At 54.0% G+C, this 26260-nt stretch overlaps 2 protein-coding genes and 1 long non-coding RNA gene across 9 annotated transcripts in view; 2 read left to right on the top strand and 1 right to left on the bottom strand.

Moving 5' to 3' along the window:
* LOC101690947 (zinc finger protein 324A) overlaps positions 1–16109 on the top strand; it is a 38671-nt gene extending 22562 nt beyond the window's left edge. Inside the window, exons 1-4 of one of the 2 annotated variants that reach the window (XM_004780457.3) lie at positions 10209–10665; positions 12156–12282; positions 12606–12722; positions 13225–16109. In XM_004780457.3, the coding sequence (XP_004780514.1) occupies positions 10633–10665; positions 12156–12282; positions 12606–12722; positions 13225–14660 (1713 nt within the window). In that variant the 5' untranslated portion in view covers positions 10209–10632 and the 3' untranslated portion in view covers positions 14661–16109. Of the gene's footprint in view, positions 1–10208; positions 10666–12155; positions 12283–12605; positions 12723–13224 lie in introns of those variants that run through there. The other variant, XM_004780458.3, reaches the window with a different exon arrangement.
* Positions 15540–19320, bottom strand: LOC123391246. The gene is made up of 2 exons (XR_006605876.1): positions 19220–19320; positions 15540–18791 (listed from the first exon to the last, which is right to left on the bottom strand). It is a non-coding gene; the product is annotated as an uncharacterized LOC123391246 (long non-coding RNA).
* ZNF446 (zinc finger protein 446) lies at positions 16243–25403 on the top strand. Of its 6 annotated transcripts, none has more exons than XM_045077346.1 (6): positions 16243–18576; positions 19866–20246; positions 20324–20525; positions 20791–20885; positions 23248–23340; positions 23481–25403. In XM_045077346.1, the coding sequence occupies exons 2-6, from the start codon at positions 19905–19907 to the stop codon at positions 24108–24110; spliced, it is 1362 nt and encodes a 453-aa protein (XP_044933281.1). In that variant the 5' UTR covers positions 16243–18576; positions 19866–19904; the 3' UTR covers positions 24111–25403. The 6 variants fall into 6 exon arrangements, with proteins under 6 accessions (XP_044933281.1, XP_044933282.1, XP_044933280.1 ...); XM_045077347.1 differs by having other exon boundaries at positions 16243–18687; XM_045077345.1 differs by lacking the exon at positions 16243–18576 and adding an exon at positions 18786–18903.
* Positions 25404–26260: the final 857 nt, after the last annotated feature.

The following is a 26260-nucleotide window of genomic DNA, read 5'->3' as shown; positions in this document are numbered from 1 at the left end:
CTTACAAGGGACAGATTGAACAAAAGGCCAGGGGCACCCCCTGGCTATTCCTGAAAAACCCCTCTCAATGTTTCATTTTGTAACATCCTTCCTCCTTCTTCCTCACTAATGGTAAAGATGAAGCAAGCTTCTTGACTTCTGCAGAAAGGTCACACAGTCAGGGCAGGCCCCTTACCTGCCCTGTCCTCCACAGGACTTGTGGCCACTCCATCCCACAAAGTCATTTTGCCAGAGCATGGCAATGAGTGCTAGTTATCTAGACGGGAAGTTGCAATTCTAGCCATTACAAGAGTGTCCCAGGAGAGGTGGGCCTTGCTGAGTGAAATTTGGGACTGGGCTGAGGCCTGGTTTAGGTTGAATTATACCTGTCCGTGGTCCTGTACCACATCACTGTCCTGTTGCCAAAGTCATCGTGCCAACCTCAGTCCAACTTTTTACACCTTTCTGAACATTCTGTCCTCCTGTCTCGTCCTTCTGATGTCTGGTTCCTACCTCTCCGACCTCCAGTTCCATCTTATAACTGCTCTCCCTATCCCGGCTCCTCTGGCACCAGCTTCTGTTTAGCTGTTCGGGTGTGTTCATGCACTGGTAAAGAATCTTCAGAAGCCCGATCCTAAGAGGTGGAGGATGTTACATCGTGTCTGGGCATTTTCTGCACAGTGTCTGCCTGTCCCAGCATTCCTACTGAGCTGTGTTCACGGAGGCCGAGCAGCAGATCCTGCCAGCTACATTGAATCTTTGACTCTGTTGAGATACTTCGCATTGGTCTGGCCCGTAGCGACAGGATCTGCTCTTTGCCCCTGATCCCAGCCCCCTTAGTTTCTTATAAACACAGGGAATCAGCTCTTAGCTTATTAGATACCATGTAATGATGGATCCATCCTCACCCACCTACCACGGCCTATGGAAAGGGCATTTCCCGATTTTCAGGTGATTCATGTGGAAGAGAAGATGAGGTACTGTTGGAATAAGATGTTTTTAGAAAAATCGTATCACAGGTCTGAACTCCCAATGCTGGTCCTTCTAGCCGGACAGTCCACCCCTGTAACACAGGTGGTTAAGTCTTCAGAGACTTTATCCCTGGAGAAGCATGGAGACAGACCCTGTGCAGAAACTGCACATGAGGAGAGAATTCTGGTTCCACTGAAACCTTCATCTGAGACAGTTGACTTCGATATGGAGAGAGACCTCTCACCTGTGATGAGCACATACTACAGGAAAGCTATGCACACGTAAGGATGTCCTGGACAGCCATGACCTAACACCCAGCCACCTACTGTGATAGGCAGCCGTGAAGGAACACCAAGTTCAGGAAGGCCTTCCTCCCCAGCCCCAATATTGGGCAGTACCCAATGCCACACTGCAGAGAAGCCCTTCAAATGCAGCAGCTGGGGGTCAGCCTTCCTAAAGAGTGCCACCCTCCTTAACCACCTGACTCACCCTGAAGGGAGACTACACAGATGCCCAACAAATAGAAGTGTCTGCAAGGAGAAATCAGTGCTTGTTGGTCACCTTGAGATCGTTGCCAGAGCTGATCTCAAGAGTTGGATGCTTAGGGGCGCCTGGGTGGCTCAGTGGGTTAAGCCACTGCCTTCCGCTCAGGTCATGATCTCAGGGTCCTGGGATCGAGCCCCGCATCGGGCTCTCTGCTCTGCAGGAAGCCTGCTTCCCTCTCTCTCTCTCTCTCTGCCTGCCTCTCTGCCTACTTGTGATCTCTGTCTGTCAAATAAATAAATAAAATCTTTTTTTTAATTTTTATTTTATTTTTCTTTTTTTTTTTTTTTTTTTTTTTTTTTAAAGATTTTTATTTATTTATTTGTCAGAGAGAGAGCGAGCGAGAGCGAGCACAGGCAGACAGAGTGGAAGGCAGAGTCAGAGGGAGAAGCAGGCTCCCTGCGGAGCAAGGAGCCCGATGTGGGACTCGATCCCAGGACGCTGGGATCATGACCTGAGCCGAAGGCAGCTGCTTAACCAACTGAGCCACCCAGGCGTCCCATTTTATTTTATTTTTCTTAAAGATTTTATTTATTTATTTGACAGACAGAGATCACAAGTAGGCAGAGAGGCAGGCAGAGAGAGAGAGAGAGAGGGAAGCAGGCTTCCAGCAGAGCAGAGAGCCCGATGCGGGGCTCGATCCCAGGACCCTGAGATCATGACCCGAGCGGAAGGCAGCAGCCCAAACCACTGAGCCACCCAGGCGCCCCAATAAAATCTTTTTTTTTTTTTAAAGATTTTATTTATTTATTTGACAGAGAGAGATCACGAGTAGGCATAGAGGCAGGCAGAGAGAGAGAGGAGGAAGCAGGCTCCCTGCTGAGCAGAGAGCCCGATGCGAGGCTCGATCCCAGGACCCTGAGATCATGACCTGAGCTGAAGGCAGCGGCTTAACCCACTGAGCCACCCAGGCGCCCCCCCAATAAAATCTTTAAAAAAAAAAAAAGAGTTGGATGCTTAATGGACGGAGCCACCCAGGTGCCCCAAATGCTCCTAATTCTTTTTTTTTTTAATTTTTATTTATTTATTTGACAGAGATCACAAGCAGACAGACAGGCAGAGAGAGAGAGAGAGAGAGGAGGAAGGGAAGCAGGCTCCCTGCCAAGCAAAGAGTCTGATGCGGGGCTCGATCCCAGGACCCTGAGACCATGACCTGAGTGTAATTCTTTTTTTTTTTTTTTTAATTTTTTAAAAATTATTTATTGGGGCACCTGGGTGGCTCAGTGGGTTAAAGCCGCTGCCTTTGGCTCGGGTCGTGATCCCAGGGTCCTGGGATCGAGCCCCGCGTCGGGCTCTCTGCTCAACGGGGAGCCTGCTTCTTCCTCTCTCTCTGCCTGCCTCTCTGCCTACTTGTGATCTCTGCCTGTCAAATAAATAAATAAAATCTTAAAAAATATATATATATTTATTTATTTATTTGACAGAGAGAGATCACAAGTAGGCAGAGAGGCAGGCAGAGAGAGAGAGAAGAGGAAGCAGGCTCCCTGCTGAGCAGAGAGCCCGATGCGGGACTCGATCCCAGGACCCTGAAATCATGACCCGAGCCGAAGGCAGCGGCTTAACCCACCGAGCCACCCAGGCGCCCGCTCCTAATTCTTAAAAGTAATCTCTACACCCAGCGTGGGGCTCAAATTCACAACCTGGAGATCAAGATTCAGATGCTCTACTGTCTAAGCCAGCCTGATGCCCCAAAATGCTCTTTTAAATGTATAGGTGAGTTTTTTAAATGCATATACATATGAAATGGCCACACTTAAAATACTGAATGTTCTCATCACATCTAAAGTTTACTTTTCGTTAATTTCCAACTCCATCTCCTCCAACCCAAGTGTCAGGCCACTACTGAGGACTTGCTTTCTGCCACTATCGGTTAGGGTTGTCTTTTCTAGCACGTCATATGAAGGGGATAATCTGTACTGTATGGACTGTTTTGTGTGTTCTTTCACTCACCAGAATTTTGGGAGATGGATCCGTGTGGTAACATACCATTGTGTCATCCCTTACTGAGTTGTACCTCATTGTAGGAGATACTACTGTACTACTACGTGTTTATTCCACTCACCAGTTGTTATCCATCAGAGCTGTCTCCAACTTTTAGCTGTTATGGATAAAGGTGCTATGAATATTTATGTACCAGGATTTTTAAAAGAAATTTTTAAAAAGATTCTTTATTTAAACAATCTCTATACACAATGTAGGCTTAAATTCCTGACCCCAAGTTCAAGATTCACACGCTCTACAGAGGTGCCCCTCACGTACTAGGATTTTGTGGTCATGGGCTTTCATTTCCATGGCTAAATCCCTCAAAGAATAGCTGAGCTGTAGGGTAGGTGTCTGTTGACCGTCACAGGGCAGTGAGGGTCTGCCACAGCTCAAGGGCCGGCTGCACCAGTCCACGTAGAACTACAGAATTCAATATTTAGTGAAGGCAAACTCTTCTAATTATCCTGTGTTGTAAGATGAAGTAATGTGATTTTAAATTCCTGCCAGGGAGCGCCTGGGTGACTCAGTGGGTTAAAGCTTCTGCCTTTAGCTCAGGTTATGATCCCAGGGTCCTGGAATCAAGCCCCCATTGGGCTCTCTGCTCCACGGGGTGCCTGCTTCCTCCTCTCTCTCTCTGCCTACTTGTGGTCTCTGTCTGTCAAATAAATAAATATTTTTTAAAATAAATAAATAAATAAATTCCTGCCTGGCAAGGAAAACGCCTTCAGGTCCCTCGGTGTACTCAGCAGGGCCTAGCACCGTGCCGGGGGGTTATACCTGACTCTGAGTCCAAATGTGGCCTCCTCAGGGACCAGAAGGAAAACTTCAATACTGCCTGACGGTCTCAAGCCAGGAAATCCACAGCTCCTGCTAGAGGTTAGGCATGAGCAATGGGAGGATGGACCTTAGGTGTCCTGACCAGGTACCCCACTGCAACCCAGGCCTGCCCAGGGCCCGCCCCCTCCCACCTATCCAGCAGTTTGTCTGTGGTTACAACCCAGAAGAGGAAGAGTTAAGTGTGGTGTGCTGATTGCCCTTGTGCAAAAGCAGCTGTTTGTCCTTATGTGACCTGTGTCTCTAGAACAGAAATCCTGTTGAGATCTCCTAGGGTGCACGCATTTGTAGGCTTGAGGGCGTTGTTGTTAAGATTTTATTCATTTATTTATTTAGAGAAAAGAGCTACCTAGGCACCCCCATGTAGGCATTTTGAATGCAGGAAAGGACAGGCTTAGTTGGCTGGTTATTATATAATCCAGGCCTGTCACTCAAATGAGACGACCCTAGAATCCACCACAAAAAAAATTGTTGTACGGGCACCTGGGTGGCTCAGTGGGTTAAGCCTCTGCCTTCAGCTCAGGTCATGATCGCAGGGTCCTGGTATGGAGCCCCACATCGGGCTCTCTGCTCAGCAGGGAGCCTACTTCCTCTTTCTCTCTCTGCCTGCTTCTCTGCCTAGTTGTGACCTCTCTCTCTCTGTATCAAATAAATAAATAAGGGACGCCTGGGTGGCTCAGTTGGTTAAGCAGCTGCCTTCGGCTCGGGTCATGATCCCAGCGTCCTGGGATCGAGTCCCACGTCAGGCTCCTTGCTCGGCAGGGAGCCTGCTTCTCCCTCTGCCTCTGCCTGCCATTCTGTCTGCTTGTGCTCTCTCTCCGCCCCCTCTCTGATAAATAAATAAAATCTTTAAAATAAATAAATAAAATCAGATCTTTTTAAAAAATTGCTACAAAGCCCACACCCTGGAGTTTCTGGGGCCATTGTCTCCCTTGACTGGCCTGCTTCTCCCTTGGAATGTACTTTAATAACACTTTGCTCTGCTGTACTTTCAGTGTGCTGCTGAAAATAACCAAGGCTTCTTATGTTTTCCATCTCACTCTCCATAACACTCCTGGTTCCTAAAGCCCTGGCACCTGATTAGGCGGTCACCGTGACAAGGTTGCCTCCCTTTGTTCCTGCTTCAGAGCAGGCACCTGCAGACTGGGGTTCAGCAGCAGGGCTATAGTGATTTGGTGTCAATGGGGAGGCTGGCTTAGGCACCAGAAACTCTGGTCACGTGCTTAAGTTCCTTCCACTGCCACCACCTAAGGATATTTCCTCTCCTTCCAAAGACCCTCAAATCCACCCAACCTGGTCAGTGGCTTTATTATGATGATTTATCATCATGGAGAGTAAGTGGGAGAGGGCACCAGTGAAGTATAAGAACTGCAGAGCAAGCTGGTGTCCAGCCACACTATTCCTCCTATGCTGTCCTGGGACAGGTACAAACACAGCAGCAACAGCACCCGCCTCACAGGGGTCATGAGCTGTAAATGAGTGAACATATGCGAAAAGCTAAAAACAGTAGCTCAAACAAGGTAGGCCATGATAAAGTTCATTCATTCATTGGGGTCCCCAATCCCTTTAAAAGAATGCTCCAGTACTCTGAGACGCTAGACACGCAGAATCCACGGATGGTTTTCCCTTGAACAAGACACATCGAACTCGTTAAGTTGCTTTGGTTTTGTTATTAGACAGCTCCGTGTAAATGTCACCATTCCATTGCCATGTGGTTAAACCAGGAGGTCCCAGGTGCCAGGTGATTTGCTCTGGGCACTTGGGCCACTCCCTCTCCCTATCCTACATGCCGAGGCTGGCCACCTGAGGTATTGCCCGAGGTACCAGCTTCCTCATAACCGTGCACACTAGCAGCCAGCTTCCCTGAGAGATGAAAGGTAGGGCAGGAGGAGGTGACATTCTGGTTCCTGCAGCAGTCAAGAATGGAACCCTCCGGGTGCCTGGGTGGCTCAGTGGGTTAAAGCCTCTGCCTTCAGCTCAGGTCATGATCCCAGGGTCCTGGGATCGAGCCACCATTGGGCTCTCTGCTCAGTGGGGAGCCTGCTTCCTTTCCTCTCTCTCTCTCTCTCTGCCTGCCTCTCTGCCTACTTGTGATCTCCATCTGTCAAATAAATGAAATATATATATATATATATATATATATATATATATATATATATATATATAAAAGAATGGAACCCTCTGAACTGGGATGGAGTGGGAGAGGACGCTGGTGGCTAGAGGCACTTTCTGGCTCCCACGTGTGTAGGGCTATAACACTGTTAATGGTGTGGCCCAAGACAGGTGAAGTGTTTTCCATAAGTCATGGAGGTGCCCAACATTAATGCAAAGCTGCCTGGGCCAGGGGCTGAATGTTGATACTCCCCAAAACCACAAGCTGTGCAATCTCAGTCCAGTACTTGAGATGTGAAGAAACCAAAATCATGGGACATCAGGGCCCAAGGTCATGCAGGTTATAGTCAGAGGAACCGAGCTGCAAACTCAGGTCAGCCTGACCTAGCTTGGGCCTAAGCTCAGACTCCTATTCTTCCATGTTGCGTTTTTTTTTTTGGGGGGGGGGGATTTTATGTATTTATTTGGGAGAGAGAGGGAGAGAGGGCGGAAGAGTGGGAAAGGTAGCCCAATGTGGGGCTTGATCCCAGGACACTGAGATCATGACTTGAGCCGAGATTAAGAGTAAGGTGTTTAACGGACAGAGCTTCCCCAGGCTCCCTAGAAAACTTTTTTTTTTTTAAAGATTCATTTATTTATTTGACAGAGAGAGATTACAAGTAGGCAGAGAGGCAGGCAGAGAGAGAGAGGAGGAAGCAGGCTCCCTTCTGAGCAGAGAGCCCGATGCGGGACTCGATCCCAGGACCCTGAGATCATGACCTGAGCCGAAGGAAGCGGCTTAACCCACTGAGCCACCCAGGCGCCCCCTAGAAAACTTTTATTTAGTGTATTGGGGTGTGGGGACAGGGAGCTTGCATATATATTAAGGAACTTATTCATATTCTCTTACTTTGGCACATTGGTTCAATTGTCTTAGTTTGCCATCTTGATGGGGACAAATTACTCCATTTGGGCTTGTTGTTGTGTCTTTTCAAACAGTAGACACTCCGGAATGTCCTTCCACTCTCCTTTTCTCTCCTAATACCCAGCCCCTTGCTGTGCCCAACTTCCGTGGCCTCATGTCTCATCCTTTCCCCTCAGCCTTCATCTCTTTCTCCTAGGTCCTTTAACACCAGACCCCCCTTAATGTGTCCTGACTTGGCCACATGTCTTTGAAATGTCTTGTTAATGTGCTATTTGATGACAGCAATGTGTTCCCTCCAAGGGGTTGCAGTCCAGGTATACCCACCACCTAGACCTGCTCCCAACATGGTGCTCCCTTGTCAGCAGAGGCTAAGGCTGTACCAAATCCCCCAAACAGATAAGTGAGCAAGAGGCCTACCATGTCAGTCTGTACTCACACCTGCACGGGGTCCCCCAGTCTAGGATGTGGAGGCACGCAGTCAACCTAATTCCTGTCCCCTTGGCCCTGACTCCATGGACTCCATCCTGGTTGTGTCCAACATGCACTCAGTTAACTGGCATTTCTCTGTTTTTCGGTTGTTAGCATGGAGCAGAGGAAGAGGAGTTGTCATATGACCAGAAACATGACCATTATGAAATATACACAGAGCCTTTTCCCTACAAAGACATATACTACCAGGAGTAAAGCTGCTAGAGCTCTTTCCAGCTGGGTGAAGGACACTGCTCCCATTCCAGGTCGCTCTAGCCTTCTTCTCTCACCTAAGTGAGAGGTCATAGTCAACAGGTGCTAGGGTTTCAGGGAAATACACTGAGAATGCCGCAGCCAGGGTAGGCAGTTGGGGTCAGGAAGTAAAAGAAACTACAGCGGTAGAGATGTGCTCCTGAGACTCAGTCCCACCGAAGACTGAGATTTCACTGGAAGATATAGTATGCTCCTGCCCTCGCACACCTGACACGGCATCAATGGAGCTGCAGTGTAACAACACTGGGTTACAGCTAACGGAGATGCAGGACAGAGACTCTCTGTGAAGAATACTCACCAGAGCACAAAGTTTGGAGAAGAGACGAAAACTAGTGTACGGGAGGAATCTGAAGTCTCTGGCGTCCATAACTACAGCAAGCAAGTTCAGCCCTACTCCTACCATAAATCCTCACACGAACCTCCTGTTTACCTTACTTCCTGTTACCAAACATATGTCTGGCTTTCAGCAGCAACTGACAAGGCATGTCAAAAGGCAAGAAAAAAAGAAAATCTGAGGACACACAAAGCAATCATCACAATGACAATCACATAGGACACTGAGGTTGGAACTATCAGGATGTAAAATAACAATAATTAAGAAAGATGTTAAGGGCTCTAGTGGAAAAAGACAAAATGCAGGAATAGATGGATAATGTAAGTGGAGAGATGGAAACTATGGAAAGGTCAAAAGTGAAGGCTTGAAGGAAACAACACCAGTAGAAATGAAGAGTGCCTTCAGTGGGCTTATCAGTAGGCTCAGCCCAGCCAAGGAAAGAACTGGTGCTCAGCACAATTCCGCAGAATGCAAGTGTCTACTATTATCTGTTTTACAGGTATACACGGGGATTCACAGAGGTCCCACCAGGTTGTTTGGGGTCCAACCACCGGCACCAGATAACAGCCCCAATCCCCACCCAGCTTGTTCAGGGGAGATCCGAGCCAAGGATATGGAACTATTTTGTGTACAGAGGATGTTGCCATTTTTATTTCATTTCCAATTCATTAAATTATGAATTTATCAAACAATAAGCATATCTTTAAATATTAGGCAATCAGGATTCCTCTAGTCTAAGTAATTACAACATTACAGGGATAATTTTATTTTTTTTTTTAAGATTTTATTTATTTATTTGACAGACAGAGATCACAAGTAGGCAGAGAGGCAGGCAGAGAGAGAGGAAGAAGCAGGCTCCCCGCCAAGCAGAGAGCCTGATTCGGGGCTCGATCCCAAGACCCTGGGATCATGACCTGAGCCGAAAGCAGAGGCTTTAACCCACTTAGCCACCCAGGCGCCCCTACAGGGATAATTTTAAAATAAGGTTTTAAGAAATTAAATGTCTCCAAACATTCAAACAGTGCTTGAAATGTTAATGCCTCAAAGCTTTTGATTAAATCATGAGTTTAAGATGTTAGATTTCCTTAAATTCTTTCAAAGTGAACAATACTTAACAAACGAATATTCCAAAATTGATGGGATCTCTTGCATTTCGAGGATTTACATTCGAAAAACAGTTATGGCTGAGACAGATGCATATATAAGGAGGGAGAAAGAGAGTAAGGAAGGCAGAAAGAATGAATGAGCTTGACGAAGATGAATTCCGTATCTCCTTACAAAAGTGGGCAACCAGGCGCTGGGTAACGTTACTGTACCACGTCTGTCTGTCTGTCTGTCTGTATACATGCATGCGTGCATGTATGTATGGAAGTAATTGAGGCTGGGGGCTTGCACCCTTTGGTGCAGGGGCTGCAAAACTGGTGTTAACCCTTCACAGGCCACAGAGAGGCCAAATGAAGCACAAGCCTCCGGAGGTGAAGCTGGGGTCGCATTCCCGGGCTCGCTGCCCCAGCGCCACCCCTTCTGGCCCGCCCCTCCCACTGGGCTTTGTCCTTAAAGCCCCGGGCTGGGGTCGCCTCCTGGCACCTCAGCGGTTCCCGCTTCCGCGCGTGCAGGGCTTAGCCTCGGGGAAGCTCGGGTGCCGGGTCGGGTCCCAGGACGCCGACTACCCACCGAACCGCGCGGACTCCATTTCCCAGCATGCTGCGCGGAGATCCGGAAGGGCGACGCCCGCCCGGCCGCAGAGTGGACGGGAACTACGCTTCCCAGAAGGCGGCGCACGTGCATCCGCAGCGCGCATTGGGCCAATGAGGGTTTGCGGGGGCTGGACTTCCGGCGTCCGGGGTCTGTCACTTTGCAGCGGGGCGCGGGGCCACACCGGTGTTGGGGACCCGAGCGCGACGGGCCCGGGCGGGGTTCCAGGAGGGGTGGAGACCCGAGGTGAGGGCTGTGACGAGGGCACGAGCGGAGAGGCGCTGGGCGCACGGCGTGGGCGCGGGCGGCCATCGCGCCCCCCGAACCTCGGTTTCTCCGGGTATAGCCTGGGCCGCCCCGCGGGGCTGTGGGGCGGTGGCCCGCGTCACATGTTCTCCGACCCCGGGGCGGCAGGGGAGGCGGCGTCCTGGGCTCCGGGGCGTCTGTGCCCTGGACGGACGGGGGAGACTGAGGCCCGGAACCGGGACGTTCGCGTTGTCCGTCGCTTTCTGCGCGTCCCCAAGTGCAGGCTCTGATGGCGACCGCGGCGCTGACAGACCCGGCGCAGGTGAGTCGAAGAGGCGTCGGACTCCCTCCCCCGGCCCCCAGCCACCCGCCTAGGTCGCTCCTGGAGGGACCCGAGTCCCGACTCAGGGAGGGGCCCCATCGGGACGTTTTGTCTCCCGTCTCGGTTCGTCCCAGGCCCCGGCGTTCAGGCCATGGGGGGGCGTGCACGTGTGAGATCCCCGGTCCTGGCGGCCAAGGGGGTGAGGGTGGAAGGAAGTTGCAGGCGGAGGGCGCCGCACGTGCAAAAGCCGGGAGGGAAGACTGAGCCCGGGTGCTCCCGGAGCTGGGCTTCTGACGTGAGCCCCCGACAGAAATGGCAGGCTGAGGAGCTGGCGTCGGGGACCGTGGAGGGTTCGACGGAGACCGGACATGCTTCAAGTTAGGGCTTTTAAAGTGTCGCCGCGTGTGCTTGGCGGAGAAAAGACGCAGACCGGGGTGGCAGAGCGCAGGGGGCAGGCAGTGCCACAGTAGTTGGCCGGAGTCGCCGCCTGCTGCGCACTGGGCCGATGGAGATAGGAAACGTGGTGGGTTCGGGATAGATCGACGTCTCAGGTGCGGCAGGGGAGCGAGTGGCCCCAGCGGAGCACAGTCCCAGGGTTTTTGGCCTGAACACCCGGAAGAACAGAACTGCTGTATCAGAAACAGGAATCTGAGGAGAAAGCAGGTTTAAGAGTATGTCCCAGAGCAGAGGTATCATCACCTGGACCCGAAACTGCAGATGTCCAAGGACATGGTCCTGATATTCCGAGCCAAGGCAGGGCCTGGGAATCCCATTTAGGAGGAAGGAATCTCATGGACTCAGCCAGGGATGGGTAGCTCTCCAGGGAGATGAAGACAGGTCGGTAGACCCTGGGGCTCTGGGAGGAATTCTGGCAAGTGGCTGAAGGCAGGGTTTTTGGCCAAGGAAATGGAGGGGTAGGGTGTGCTTAGTAATGGAGGGAGGAAACGGGCTTCCTGTGTGGCACCGGATCCCTGGGCCCCTCCTGTAGTGACTGGAGGGGATCAGCCAGTCAGTCTTCAAGCTGGAGGAGCAGCCCTGGGATGTCAGGCGCGTTCTACAGAAGACGGCATCCCTCCAGGCATGGGCTTGTCCCGGCGGGCCCATAGTTGGGACTTGTACAATCGCTACTTAAAGAAGAGCTAAGGGCATGTCCGGGAGGGTCAGTTTGTGCAAAGGCTGGAGCACAGGGGCACCTGGGCCTGCCTTTGGGGTGGCAGCCATCTGAATGCCGTGAGTTTGCTCTGGCTGCCTTGTGTAAGTGACCAGTGTGGAGGCCAAGAAAGCATCTATGCTCTAGACAGGTAGGGTTTAGGGGAGAGGAGGGAAGTTTAATCGGCACAGTTGCAGAGCCCGGGGGAGGAGGGGGTCAGGGTGAGGAAGGTAAGCCTCTGAGGGACATGGGAAAGGTAGCCATTCGGCCGGGGAGGTGGGTCCTGGGTCATAGAGCCATAGCTTAGATTGTGTCCATCTTCCCCTTCCCACTGTTGTAGGGCCTGATGGCCTTTGAGGATGTGGCCGTGTACTTCTCCCAGGAGGAGTGGGAGCTCCTGGATGCAGCCCAGAAGGCCTTGTACTGCCACGTGATGCTAGAGAACTTCGCACTTGTGGCCTCACTGGGTAAGGCCCTGGGTTTTCCATGGGAAGCTCAGCTGTTGCCAGCACTAACCCCGCATCTCCCGTTGGCTTACGAGCAGCCTCACACCAGCTGGCCGAGTGTCCCTGTCCCAGTGTGGCACCTCTGTGTCCAGGCTAAACCCCTTTCATCTGCTACTGCCAACCCAGTTCTTCTCACAGGAACCATTGCTCTTTTCCTGTGAGTCCTGCCCTGTGGTGTGGTTTTCTTTGTTGCCCAGATGACACCATCTGTGTCCCATAAAGTCCTGCCTCCTATTACCCATTGTGCTGGGCTTGGCCCTTCATTTGCTTGTCTTTTCTCACAGGACTCTCTGCCTCACGACCACGGGTGGTCATTCAGCTTGAGCGTGGCGAGGAGCCCTGGGTTCTCAGTGGGACAGTTGTGACACCAGTCAGGAATGCTCCTAGGAAGCCCAGCCCTGGTGAGTGGGGACTCGGAGAGTGTGAACTTGGGCCCACCAATGGCCAGGCTTCTGTCTCCCTTTCCCTGCCCTCCTGGACACTCTAATCATCTCCTGCCTCCCACCTGACTCCCTCCCGTTCTCCTTCTATCATCACCCCCTCTTGGAGGCTCTGGTCTTGGCTTGCCCATTAAAGGGGAGCTCCCAGAGCAGCCCACTCCAGGCACTGGGTGCAGCCTTTCCCAGGATGTTCCTGGTCCTGCTCTCATGGAGTTGACCATGCCAGGGGAGAGGCCTGGGGAAATGAGTTTGTGAGTAAAGCCTGTAGCATCAGGTAGCCATTAGTGTAAGGAGGAAAAGCAAGCTTGAGGAGTTCCCGGGGCCAGAGGGAATGACATACACTGGTGTCTGGCTACTGCTCCTCTCCCCATCCTTGGCATCCCCTTTGCCTGAACACTAGGCCTGGCCCAGTAATCCCCTCTTGGCCAGGGTGACCCAGGATCTGCCATTTCTGTGCCTTTAGGTTCCCGTCATCTGGCATACGACAGGGTTGTTCCAGCAGAAGCAGAGCTGCCAGGGTCCTTCCATGATGGCTCCCCTTCAGCATCTACAAGGGTCCTCCCCTTCACTGGCATCTGTGAGCACGGGAAGAGCCTGGAGGGCTGGCAGGGCACTTCCCCCTCTCAGGAGAAAAAACCCACAGGGGTGTCTGTAATCTATTGGGAACAGCTCCTGCTAGGTCCTGGCAGTGGGGAGGCCAGTGTCAGTCTGCGCCTGACCTCCCCACTGAGGCCAGCTGAGGACTGCCCACCTAAGGAGAAGGCCCTTGTGACCCGCCCCATGCCAGGCAAGCAGCTAAGGGCATGTGGGCGGGAGGCATCTCGGAGAGGTTTCTCCAAAATTCCAGAATTTGAGGCTGGTCTCACCTCTGGGGAAGGAGGAAAGAGTCCCGCTGGCCACAAGTCTCATGGACACCCTGCTGCCCAGGAGCCCCCAGCCTGGGATCAGCTGGGCAAGGCCCTCCACATGGGCCCTGGCCTCCTCCCTGGGGAGAAGCCTTTCGAATGCAGGGCGTGCAACAAGGTGTTCGTGAAGAGCTCCGACCTGCTCAAGCACCTGCGCACGCACACCGGTGAGCGGCCCTACGAGTGTACGCAGTGCGGCAAGGCCTTCAGCCAGACCTCACACCTGACGCAGCACCAGCGCATCCACAGTGGGGAGACGCCATATGCGTGCCCGGCCTGCGGCAAGGCCTTCCGGCACAGCTCCTCGCTGGTGAGGCACCAGCGCATACACACCGCCGAGAAGTCTTTTCGGTGCGGCGAGTGTGGCAAGGCCTTCAGCCATGGCTCCAACCTCAGCCAGCACCGCAAGATCCACGCAGGTGGGCGGCCGTACGCATGCGCCCAGTGTGGCCGCCGTTTCTGCCGCAACTCACACCTGATTCAGCATGAGCGCACGCACACGGGGGAGAAGCCTTACACCTGTGCCCTTTGTGGGGCCGCCTTCAGCCAGGGTTCTTCTCTCTTCAAGCACCAGCGTGTGCACACGGGCGAGAAGCCCTTCGCCTGTGCACAGTGCGGCCGCGCCTTCAGTCATAGCTCTAACCTCACGCAGCATCAGCTGCTGCACACGGGCGAGCGGCCCTTCCGCTGCGGGGACTGCGGGAAGGCTTTCGCCAAGGGCGCAGTGTTGCTCAGCCACCGACGCATCCACACGGGCGAGAAGCCCTTCGTGTGCTCGCACTGTGGCCGCGCCTTCCGCGAACGCCCGGCCCTCTTCCACCACCAGAGGATCCACACAGGAGAGAAACCTGTGCGAAGACCCCGGCATGGGGCAGGCCTCTGCCCTCAGGCCAGGCCTTCTTCGGTGGCCTCATCAGAGGGCTCACTGGGGAGGGAAGCCGGGCCTACTCCTGCCTCCCGTCTAGCCACAGTCTCAAAGCCTGCTGAAGCCTGAGTTCACAGCTCCAGCCTTCCCTGGCTTGTCGTAACACAGCTGTGTTCCCTCCGTATCCACATTTTGGAGGAGACCCGTATGTGCACTGTGGTTCCGTCTGCACGTGTGATGATGTTTGCCATTTCAGCCACGGCTCACTCCAGCTGCAGAAATATCTGGGGGATCGTTCCCCCATTCCGATGCTGGGACTTCAGTAGTGCAGAGACTTGGGAGTCAGTGCTGTTTCATGCCCATTATGACTGTGGGTGCTCAGGTGAGGCGGGGGAGAGCTGGAATGCTGGGGAAGCAGCCCTCGACATTTCCCCTGCCCATGCACAAACTGGCCACCAGGCCAACCCTCAGGATAGTCCTCCAAGGTCTCCTTCCTCCAGATCTCCTGGAAGTAGACTCAGTGGACAGGAGCTCATGTGGGGGTCTGGGGTTGACCTTGGGTCTAGGTCCTATCTTCCACCTCTGGGACAAAGAGGTGAGAGAGAGAGTCAGGCCTACAGAAGCTATTTGCAGCATCCTGACGGCAGGATCTTGATTAGTGCCAACGCGTGCCAGTTGCCAGGCCTGTGAGGCTACACTCACAGTACCTGTACTACACTGAGTAGTACCTGCCAGGCTACTGTGGCTGGTATCCCCACCTTACAGATGAGGAAATTGAGGCAGAGAGAGGGGATGAGTTGTACACAGCAGAGCCAGCACTTGAATCCGGGCCACAGGCCCAGTATCCACACATCTCACCACTCTGCCCCCATGCTCTGGCACCCGTGCTCTGGTCTGTTGGTGTGAGAGCTGGGTGATGTCAGGCCTGGTTGCATGCACATGGCAGTCTCCCAGTGGGTGGGGCAAGTAGAGGTTGCAGTCCCCTGGGTGGGCAGAGGAAGACAGACATCAAGGTGGTGGCTCTTGAGCCATGTTCTTTTATTCAGTTTCTCATGGCAGCCTCAGCAATGGCCATGTCCCGTTGTCACCAAAGGCACCGCTACAGGACCCTGTGTGTCCCCATTGCCCCGACAAGAGGTGATTACAACAACAGGTTTGGAAGAGACCAGATGGGACTACTTGTTTCTGCAGGGTCTGGTGGGCAAGTGCCCACCTGTTCACTTCCCTGAGTTTGAAAGAGGATTTGCTGTCACCTAAGGCCATGTGTGTGTGCACCCTCCCATCCTGGGACACTGAGTTGGATGGGTGGGGTGGGGCCCAGGTTTCTCCCTGTGGCCCTCAGCAGACCAGGGCCCATCCTCACCTCAGTCCTCAAACCCAAGGGTGGTAGTGGTCTCTTTACTTGGGAACAAAAGAAGACCCAAAATTGGAAGTTGAATGGACGCACATTGTGTAAATCCTTGCAGGGCACTGTGAAAGTCTACAGCCTCAGCCTCCCCACCCAGCCTCCAGGTCCTGGGTCAGAGGGTTTAACATCACAGTCCTGAGAGGCTTCCTGATAAAAGTTTGTCAAACGTGTGCACGGTAACAGTCTGATGCCTGTTTCATCTTAGCAGACTGCATACATGCCATCACTGTGTTGTGACAGAGCTGCAGACACTTGGCTTTGACCATGTCATTCTGAGAGTGAAAGGGTAGGTATGTAGCCTGTCTGAGGTCGACTGGGTATCTGTGATATCTGTTACTCCCTTGGTAGCCAGAAGTGTGGGGTCAGCCCAGGAGATCTAGTAGGGAGGATAGCATGGGGTGGCCCCAAACAGGACTTCTATCTCGATATGAGTCTTTGTGGATCCAGGCCAGGGAATCTAGGCTGGGGTTACCAAGACTGGCCAGAAACACTGTCTCCAGTTTGGTGGATTGTCTAGTCCCACCATCTCCCAAGACTTGGCAGCTATGTGTCATATACTATGACCACACAAATTGTTCTCTCATACTCACTTGTCTCCTCCCAGCATTGCCAGACCTTTTATTCTAGAACCTCAAAACTCCTGCAGAGAGAGGATTCTTGCTGAACCCACTCCCAAAGACCCTTAGATTCAGGTCCTCTGTGGCACCTCCTGGGTACCCCACAGGCCTCTGAGCCACTGTTCACCCCTCCTGGACTCATCCTTTCTCCTCTGATCTGGTATACACTCTGGCCTCACCCCCATCTTCCTTTAGAATGGCATCATGAGGGTGCCATTCTCAGTCTGCACAGCTGTGAAATGCAGACAACCCCCCACTTTGATAGCTCTTGGGAGCCCATGGGATTCAGAGGCAAAGGCAGATGTCAAGCAGCACGTGGCTCAAGTCATATGCAACCTTTTCTTCATCTTGGACTGGAGCTCCTGGAGCTCTCATGACCCCTTGAGCTGGGTCTGATGTCCTGAGCCATCTCCTCACCAATCTCCTCCCCACTTATTGAGGTCCTTCCCACTTGTGTGCTTGGCCCCTGCTATGCCTCACTTCCTCTACCCTTCTCAAACTCGCCCCTCCCAGTGCGTAGGAATGGTCAGTGGCCCACACTGGGGCCTTAGGGGGATAGTGACCATGATTATCTGCCTTCCCCCATATCTTGAGCCTTACACTGCCCTCCACTAAACTTCTGTGGTCATGCTGAGCCTTGTCCTGTCAGGCTAGTCTTTTTCTTTCTCTCTCTCTCTCTCTCCCCCTTCCTTCCTTCCCCACCCCCATCCCCACCTTTCCTTTCCTTCTTTTCTCTTTTCTTGGCTAGTTCTTAATCCTGAATAGGCTGAGGGTAACAGTGCCCTTGAGCTCTCTGAGGCAAGATAGTGGTGTGAACACATGCATTTCACTTGGTTCAGAAACCCATTGGAGCTACAGAGATGAGAGTATTTAAAAATATGAACCCACAAGAACGAGGATGGTGAAACTAGAAGCAATGGCATTCTGGAACTAGAAGCAGATGTGGGATCTATCTCTGATTTAGAGAAAGCTAAATATTGATTTGGCCCTGGGGGAAGTGGGCAGAGGTTCCACCAGGCTTATAGTGCATAACTCCAGAAAGCCTGTAAAGCAGCAGCCCCCTGGGAGAAGGGACCTAAAGCAAAGGTGACTGGGGACAGCTTAGTAGCTATTAGAGCACTAGCTCTCACCATGGTGGAAAAGACATTTCTGGGGAATCCATACAGTTCCAGAGAAACAATCTAAGTCCCCCATCCCCACCCAAACAGCTCAGTCTGATGATGCATGGAAGAGTTGACAGGCCCCACCCATGCAGATGCTCAGAGCATCCAGTGTGTACGACCACTGCTCTTCACTGAGTGCTAGCAGCTAGGGATTACTAAGTATCCCAAGAAATCAAAACAGGCATATGCAATTTAGGACCGAATACTTGGTTTCTGAAAGCAAAGCACCCCTTTCCACAGTGTGGTTCTTGGCTACTGAGATCAACTGAAGGTACTTTTACTCGTTCTGGTACCCCATGTAAAAGGTTAGCGGCGTCCCATAAGCTGGACAAAAACCTTCGTCCCTCACTTTGCAGTACTGACATCTGAAGACGTGTCTGAAACCCTGAGAGTATAAATCATGGGACAGTATCTTCTGTAAATATGTGTCCACCCTGGTTCTTGTTCTCGATGTCCGCAGGGCACCCAGCAGAGGTCGAATAAGGACCCCAGCACCATCCCCGCTGGAGTCCTTCCCGGGGTTGGCGGAGAAAGTCCACAGATAGGGCCGGCCTCTGCTTCCTCCGGGGACCACCTGGAGGCGAGTCTCGGCCGAACTGCACTGTTCCCGCAGTCACTTCCGGCCTCCGGGGAGGACCCAGCGACGCTCTGGCCGTTGCCTTGGAAACAGGGAGGGGGGGTGTCCTCTAGCGGTCACCAAGAGGACTGCTTCGCGACTAGAACGCGGCCTAGGCGGGGCGCTAGTTCAGGACGGCCTTGAGGCCACGCTCCTCCCACCCCCCCCTCGCTTGCCAATAGGCGCCGGAGCTACTGTGCGCACGCGCAGAAGTCTATCGTACCGTCCGTCGCGGCAGTTGGTGAGTCCAGGGCGCGGACGCAAAGGAAGAGCGGCCGCCAGAGCGGGAAGGGGGCCCCCACAGTCTGCGACTCTTCGCATTTCTCTGAGAGGAACAGAGCTCTTCTCAGTTGTGAGAGGCCTTTGGCAATGAGCATCCGCTGGCGGAGGCCGCGCCCGTTCTCGCTTGCTGAGTCTCACGGGAAACGTAGTCCGAAGGGGGGGGGAGGGCAGGACCTGCCGAGCAGGCGCGTGGTTGGCCAGGGCGGGGTCGCCATGGCAACGCGCAGGGGCGGTGGGCGGAGCCTCTCCACAGAGGCGGCTTTCTGGCGCCGGCGCCGCGGCGGAGGTGAGCCCCGACGGGGCCTGGAGGGCCGCGGCTCTTTGCATCTCGGGGGGACACTTCGGAGCGCCCGCTTACCTCCGCTTACCTCCCGACGCGCCCCGCGCGCCCCATCTCCCACCTCGGCCCGGGCCCTTCCTCCCACCCGGAACGGCGTTCCCCCTCCTCCGGCAGGACCTTTTCTTACCCCTCCCTTTTGGGGGCCGTTCTCCGGGGGGGTCAGACCTGGTCTAGCTGGTCTGACGGGCCCCCCAAGTGGCTTTAGTTCATCCCAGACCCTCTTGACGGCCGGGACACAGTGTCCACTGAGGACCCCACGCACCTCGTAGCTTTGCTTTGTTGTGATTGTCATACGCTTGCTTCGGGCGACGCGAGCCGTTCCCAGTCCCCTGGGGTCAGCGAGCGCGGTGTGTTGGAGTCCACACAGCCTCTGGCTCGCCCCGTGACGCAGACGTCCCTCCTCCTCCTAGCCGGCCCCGCAGGGGGGCCCACTTTCGTCAGCATGTTCCCATGTCCCGGAGATCTGGAGATCGTTGGGACACACACTCCGCCACAGCCCAGCACGGCCCTGTGTTCTGCTGCGGCCTCTTTCCACCGTCACTGCTCCCCCTCACCCAGTCCCTGGCTGCCTGCCCCTCCTCCTCCTGCCTGTCACTTTACTCAGCTTCTGAGTGAGACCGTGGAGATCGTGTTGACTCCTTTCGCCTCCTCTTCATCGTCTCCTGCAGTTTCCTGGAAGCTCCATTGGACAGCTTGCCTCCAGAGCGTCCAGCCGAAAGGCTTCCTTCTGCCTTCACTTCCGTCGGCAGCCAGCTTCTGTGATCCCTCCCTCCACCGAGCGTTCTCAGCCTCATGCATCCCTGGGCCAGAGCCCTTCCTCAACCAGCCTCAGCCCCCTGAACTGGGCCTGTCCGCCCTACCCTTGCCATGGCCTCTTAGCCCGCACCCTGACCCCTCCTTTCCTGCAGGTCCCTCTTGTTGGCTACAAGAAGACACCCAGTACAACAATGCCATCCCCATTGGGTCCCCCACGCCTGCCCTCTGTGGACGCTGTGGCCATCCTGGAGGAGCCTGAGGCAGCACGCCTGCGCTTCCGAGGATTCTGCTACCAGGAGGTGGCAGGTCCCCGTGAGGCCCTGGCCCGGCTTCGAGAGCTGTGCCGCCAGTGGCTGCGGCCGGAGGCATGCTCCAAGGAGCAGATGCTGGAGCTGCTGGTGCTGGAGCAGTTTCTGAGCACACTGCCCCCCGAGATCCAGGCCTGGGTGCGGGGCCAGCGACCAGGCAGCCCTGAGGAGGCTGTAGCCCTGGTGGAGGGCCTGCAGCATAACCCTGGGCAGCTACTGGGTTGGGTGAGTGTGGCCATCGTTGGCTTCTCTGAGGGACAGAGCCACATGAGAGCCCTTGTGACTTTCCTCTTCCCCCTCAGATCACAGCCCGTGTCCTGAAGCAAGTGGTGTTCCCAGCAGCACAGAAGACAGAGGAGTCCCTGGGGAGATCCCACCCTTCAGGGACAGTGGAACTTCTCGGGGCCACCTCTCGGGAGGGATCCCAGGACACCCAGATGGAGAGGTCTGCCCAGCTTAGCTGCCGTGTGAAGGAGGAGCCAGATGCTGATGGGCAGGAAATGGGTGAGAGTGGGAGCTGCGCGAGGTCTGGGGGGCTCCTGAAAGGAAGGTGAATGTCCCCAGATGGGATGAGGACTCCAGAAGGACTGCAGAGCTGGTTCCCCAGGAGGCAGGAGGAAAGGACTGGCAGGCTGCCTGCCATGTGAATGGCACACATAGTAGCCTCCTGGCTCCTAGCAGAGGAAGGCCAAGGCTGCAGCACCAACACCAGGTCACCTGCTATGGCTCACATGACCGGCCCCTGACCCTCATCTGCCTCATTTCCCAGCATCTTCCAGTCCCCCAGTTCCAGCCCAGTGCCACGAGGGGCACCCTGGACACCGGGAACCAGCTTCCGCGTCCTTCCACGCCCCCAGGATTCAGGTAAGCAGCCCCAGGTGGAAGGTACAGGCACCCAGAAGGAGGAGCGTGTCCTTGGTGGCCACTCTGCCCTGCCAGTTTTTCAGGCTTCTTGGCTAGCAGCTTTTGTGCTCTTTGCTGCCCAGAAATGGAGTTGGTATCAGGGTCCCTTCTGCAGATCCTCAGGGACAGGGACAGGCTGGTGGTCTCTCTAAAATTGGGAAGAATTTGGGCCTTAGGCCACAGAATCTGGTTTAGAGCGACTGACACTTGAAAGGGTTGGTTTCTTCATTTACAGAGAAATCAGGGATTTTGAAGCACTTAGCAGTCTTTTTTTTTTTTTTTTTTAAAGATTTTATTTATTTATTTGACAGAGATCACAAGTAGGCAGAGAGACAGGCAGACAGAGAGAGAGGAGGAAGCAGGCTCTCCGCGGAGCAGACAGCCCGATGCGGGGCTCGATCTCAGGACCCTGGGATCATGACCCGAGCCGAAGGCAGAGGCTTTAACCCACTGAGCCACCCAGGTGCCCCAGTCTTTTTTTTTTTTTTAAGTAAATTTTTTGTTGTTTTGTTTTCGTTTTAGGTTTTTATTTATTTATTTGACAGAGAGAGAGAGACAGTGAGAAAGGGAACAGGAACAGGAGGAGTGGGAGAGGGAGAAGCAGGCTTAGCTTCCTGCTGAGTGGGGAGCTCACCCAATGCAGGTCTCGATCCCATGACTCTGGGATCTTGACTTGAGCTGAAGGCAGACGCTTAATGACCGAGCCACCTAGGCACCCCAGCACCTAGCAGTCTTAAACTGGTACTCGGGGGCTTGAACCCTCATGGGCACGTGGGTCAAGATGGTGAACTTTGACAAGAAAGCCTGAGCACCACACAGCAATTTGGCCTTCCCTTTTGGTTTCCCCTCCCCCTCCACACAACAGGTGGCTTTCCTCTAGGAAATAACCTGCAGCCACCTCTTTCTTGAGGCTTTCTTTCTTTGAAGCCCTGGGCTGCGGCCAGCTGGGCGTGGAAGTCCCACGGAGGCCCCTGCTACCTGGAGAGTTTGGTTGCTTGGTTCCTGAGTGTGAACAGCAGGGGTCCTGTCCTTTCCCAGCAGCTTTGCTCCTAAGCTCTTCTCCCAGTGGAAGAGCTGGTTGGGATGTGCTTGGAGGCTGAAAAGTTCCTCCGGGCTCTCTCCACAGTCTGATGGCACAGTGCCCGAAAGCTGGGTGGGCAGGCCACACCCTCCAAAGCCGCTTAGCTCCAGCCAGCCGCATTCTGGCTGTGGCTTCGTGGGGCTGTCTCCTCCCTGTCCCTGGACCTGCAGGCGTTTGCCTGGCAGGATTACTTTTCCCACCCCAGCAAAGATGGGGATTTGGGGAGGCAAGGAGAGCAGAAGCAGGGGCAGGGAGTGCATGCCCTGGTATAGTCCACAAGGGTCCACCACACGGTTGTGCTCCAACCACCAGAGTTCACCCTTTGGCAGCAGGCCAGACACAGCCCACCACCCCACCCACACTCCACTCTGAGCGCGGAGATGCTTGGCTGCAATTCCTAATGTGAGTTCTCCGCTCTAAACCTCCCCAAAGCTAGGCACCCACATCTAGGAATGCTGACGGCCCTCAGCAGCTCCCCCAAAGAGGATCTATGTTACTTTTGTAATCAGAGGCTTGGGGAGAGGTGGCTGGATTCCCTTGGGTCCCCAGGCCTCTTGTTCTCAATGCAGCACACTGTTCAAGGCACGGAGGTGGGGACAGTCATATCTGTACCCACCTCAGCTTCTCCCAGAACCCATTAAGGGGTTCTCAGCTTTACTCTCTTTGGCTAGAGTATGGAATGGGGCTTCTGAGGGGAACAGGTGCTAGCAGCATCCCCCCAGTGAGCTGAAGGACAGCTCCTCTCTGCCCTATTTCCCAACCTTCACACACCCTTTTCAGCTTCACCCTTAGCGAGCAAAAGAGCCTTAGGTAGCCTGCCCGCTACTTCAGGTAATGAGTAAGGTCATAACCAGGGGACATGGGCAGAGTGCACTGCAGGCGAGGCAGAGGTTGGGGGGTGGACAGGTACCAAGGGTAATGGGCCGTATCCCCACAGGAGGAGTGGGGGCTACTGGACCCGTCACAGAAGGAACTGTACTGGGACGCAATGCTGGAGAAGTATGGCACGGTGGTCTCCCTGGGTGAGGACCAGCCATCACCCCTCCTTCAGTATCTGCATAGCCCTAACCATAGGGCACTCTGCCCAGCCCTGTCCTGTGTACATCTCCCAGCGCTTACCTGAGTTCCTGCTCATTACCTGAGGGCACCTTGTCACCCACCAGGGCCCCCACGCCCGCCAATATGTAAGAGCCCTCACCCACCCCTAGGCCATGACTGCTACCTGACTGTCCCTCACCCCAGCAGGAATACCAGCCCCCCAGCCGGAGGCACAGGTGGAGTTGGAGCCTGGGGCACTGCGTACGGGGACAGAGGGTCGAAGAAGCCTCCACCCGGGTGAGTTCTTCTCCATGTGACCCGAACCATCTGTTCTCTGCTGGGGTGGGAGCTTGTCCACCCCCACACACCTGATGGGAGAGGGTGGGCCAATGTCAAGGGTACTGGGCTACTGGGACTGCCACCTCTCCTTCCCCCAGGAGATGAAAGTGAGAGCCACTGCGAGGGTCCACCCCAGTGCCCAGAGGCCCAGCCACCCCAGGGCCCGGGATCTGTCACCTGGGAGGGCCCGTCTGGGGCCTCTGTGTCTGCCAGGGCAATGCTGGGAACAGGGCTGGAGGCCGGTGCCCTGCGAAGGAAGCCTTATACCTGTGAGCTGTGTGGCCGAGGCTTTGACTGGAAATCAGTCTTCGTCATCCACCACCGGACCCATGCGGAAGGGCAGGGTCCACAGGCCCTGGGCATCGGGGGTGCTCAGAAACTGCCTCTGGGTTCCCGGGAGCTGGACACACCCCGGCCCCCCCGGCGCATGCTCCCAGGCCCTCGGAGCTATGTGTGTGAGGACTGTGGGCGCAGCTTCAGCTGGAAGTCACAGCTGGTCATCCACCGCAAGGGCCACGTGGGTCAGCGGCGCCACCTCTGTGGGGATTGCGGCCGTGGCTTTGATTGGAAGTCCCAACTGGTCATCCATAGGAAGAGCCACCGACCCGAAGCCCCATGAAGGGCCCGAGAAGGTGTCCTCATCCTGCGGGCTTGGGAGCTTCCAGGGCCTGGACACAGTTCCCGGCACTCTGGTTCCAGCCTTCCCCGGGGCTGCTCAGCCTCTATGATTCTTGGGGGCAGCAAAGGACACTGGTGAATCAGAGTTCCCAGGAGGTTCCCCTGTCCCAGTTCAGTCTCCCCCAAACAGCCACCTGGGCATAAGTAGAAAGAAGCTTCTCCTCCTTCCACCACCCCGTGAGGCCCGAGTTAGAATCTGCTGCCTAAGCCTGGTGACTTCCCAGCTCTGAGACCCCAGCTGTGACCTAATGCAGGCTGACAGGCCAAGGACTCCCCCTACCCCTGGGACCTCAGTGGCCCCAGGTGGCTGCTCAGAAACTGCCCCTTTCCACCCTTCCTGAAGCTTCCGGGCCCCATGTCTTGGTGTGGAAGGTGCAGACAGCCCAGGAGAATATTCCTTGCCTCTGTTTGCAGGCAGATAGAAAACTAGTGCCCATCCACGTTTGAGATTTTTTAGAAATTTCACTTTCATAATGGAAAGTTTCTGTGTAAGAATCCTGATCTCTGCTTTCCACGGGTCAGAATATTGGCAGTGCCACTGAACGACTAAGCCACCCAGGCTTAGTTACCCCACGTGAACCCTTTTAAAGCATGGAGTTTTTTCTGGCTGGTGACAGGAAAGGAAGTCCAAAGGACTCGAAGCATGGGGTACCTGGGTGGCTCAATTAGTTAAACATCTGTGTTTGGCTCTGGTCATGATCCCAGGGTCCTGGGATGGAGTCCTGCATTGGCCTCTCTGCTCAGTGGAGTCTGCTTCTCCCTCTGCCACTCTCCACCTTGCCCCCCTCACCACCATCTCAAATAAATGACATAAAATCTTAAAAAAAAAAAAATCGGAAGCCTGAGAAGGATTTGATTCACCACTGCTGGCTTGTAAGATAGAGGGAGTCCCACCGTGACCTCTGGAAGGTCAGAACAAACCCTTGCTGACAGCTGACAAAGAAATAGAGACCTCAGTTCTACCACCACAAGGCTTTGCAGTCTGCCAACAACTTGAATGGGTGTGGAAGTAGATAACTCCAAGGTCTTCAGATAAGAGCCTCCCCAGCCGTTGTATTTCAGCTTTGTGATACTCTGAGCAGACAACCCCGCCAGTGCCTCCCAGACTTCTGAGCTGCAGAACGGTGAGCTAATCAATGGATGTTGTTTTAAGCCACTAAATTTGTGGCAGTTTTTAAAGTAGCACACAGAAAATGTAATGCAACCACGTATTGTTAACGGGTTTAGTGCTCCTTGTGGCCAAAAATACAAAACTGGCCTGCATCCAGGGATGAATGGGGTATGAAATAAAATGGTGATTGTATTTTTCAATAAAAGTATTAATAAGAATTGAAAAAAACAAATAATGACTTTGGAAAACTTGCCTGTATGTATTACAGCTGAACCTATATATACTCTTACTCAGCAATTCCACTCCTGGCTATGCACCCCACAAATGAATTCTTGTTTTGGCTCAGGTCATGATCTCAGGGTTGTGAGGTCGAGCCCCGAGTCCGGCTCCTTGCACAGCACAGAGTCTGCTTGTCCTTCTCCCTCTGCTCCTCCTCCCGCTCACCCCATCTCTTTGTCTCTCACACAAATAAATACAATCTTTGAAAAAAATATATGAATGCTTATGAGCACCAAAAGACAGGTACAGAAACAGAGCAACTATCTGTGAAAGCAAAAGATCAGAAAACAGCCCAAGCCCACTGCAGTTACCAGCGTATCGCCTCTCTGCTTCATACTGGTGCCTGTCCGCTCTGGTGGGCTGGGCCCTGCAGCCAGTTCTCCTCCACAGTCAGCACGTTGTTGAGCTTGGTCAGTCGTAGAGGGCACTGGAGGGAACCACAAGTTGTTTCTCTTCTTCCTGCCACCACAGCAGTGGTACATGTGGAGACTCTGCCCAAAGCAGACCTTCTTTTGGCAAGCTCAGAGCCTTGGCCTGGCCCAGTCGCCACCTCACCACAGCCCTTCTGATATGGATACCATGCACCCCAAGGTACCCTGCTAGCAAGCGGCTTCCCGGTGCCTCTCCCAGCAGATACCTCATGCTGTAGGCCTTGGACCTGCAGTGGCACCTTAAGTCATCTGCACGCCTGCTTATCGCTTTGGCCCACCACCATATCAAGGTGTTTGTGGCTTGGCTTGGGCACCCAGAGAATCTCTCTGCCTCCTGGTGTGTTGCAAACACATCTTCCCCAACAACATCTGAACTCCA

Source organism: Mustela putorius, unplaced genomic scaffold (assembly GCF_011764305.1).
Source record: "Mustela putorius furo isolate JIRA1106 unplaced genomic scaffold, ASM1176430v1.1 tig00000196_pilon_pilon_pilon, whole genome shotgun sequence".
In the NCBI taxonomy this organism is placed as follows: domain Eukaryota; kingdom Metazoa; phylum Chordata; class Mammalia; order Carnivora; family Mustelidae; genus Mustela; species Mustela putorius.
Note: the sequence above shows the minus strand (reverse complement) of the source record. Positions and strands in the feature narration are given on the sequence as shown.

What these genes read in the sequence shown, in the direction of transcription:
- ZNF446 (XM_045077346.1), top strand. Translation starts at nt 19,905, where the DNA reads ATGCCATCCCCATTGGGTCCCCCACGCCTGCCCTCTGTGGACGCTGTG. An exon ending in CTGGGCAGCTACTGGGTTGG is followed by an intron (nt 20,247 to 20,323) that starts GTGAGTGTGGCC and finishes CTTCCCCCTCAG; the next exon opens with ATCACAGCCCGTGTCCTGAA. An exon ending in TCGAAGAAGCCTCCACCCGG is followed by an intron (nt 23,341 to 23,480) that starts GTGAGTTCTTCT and finishes TCCTTCCCCCAG; the next exon opens with GAGATGAAAGTGAGAGCCAC.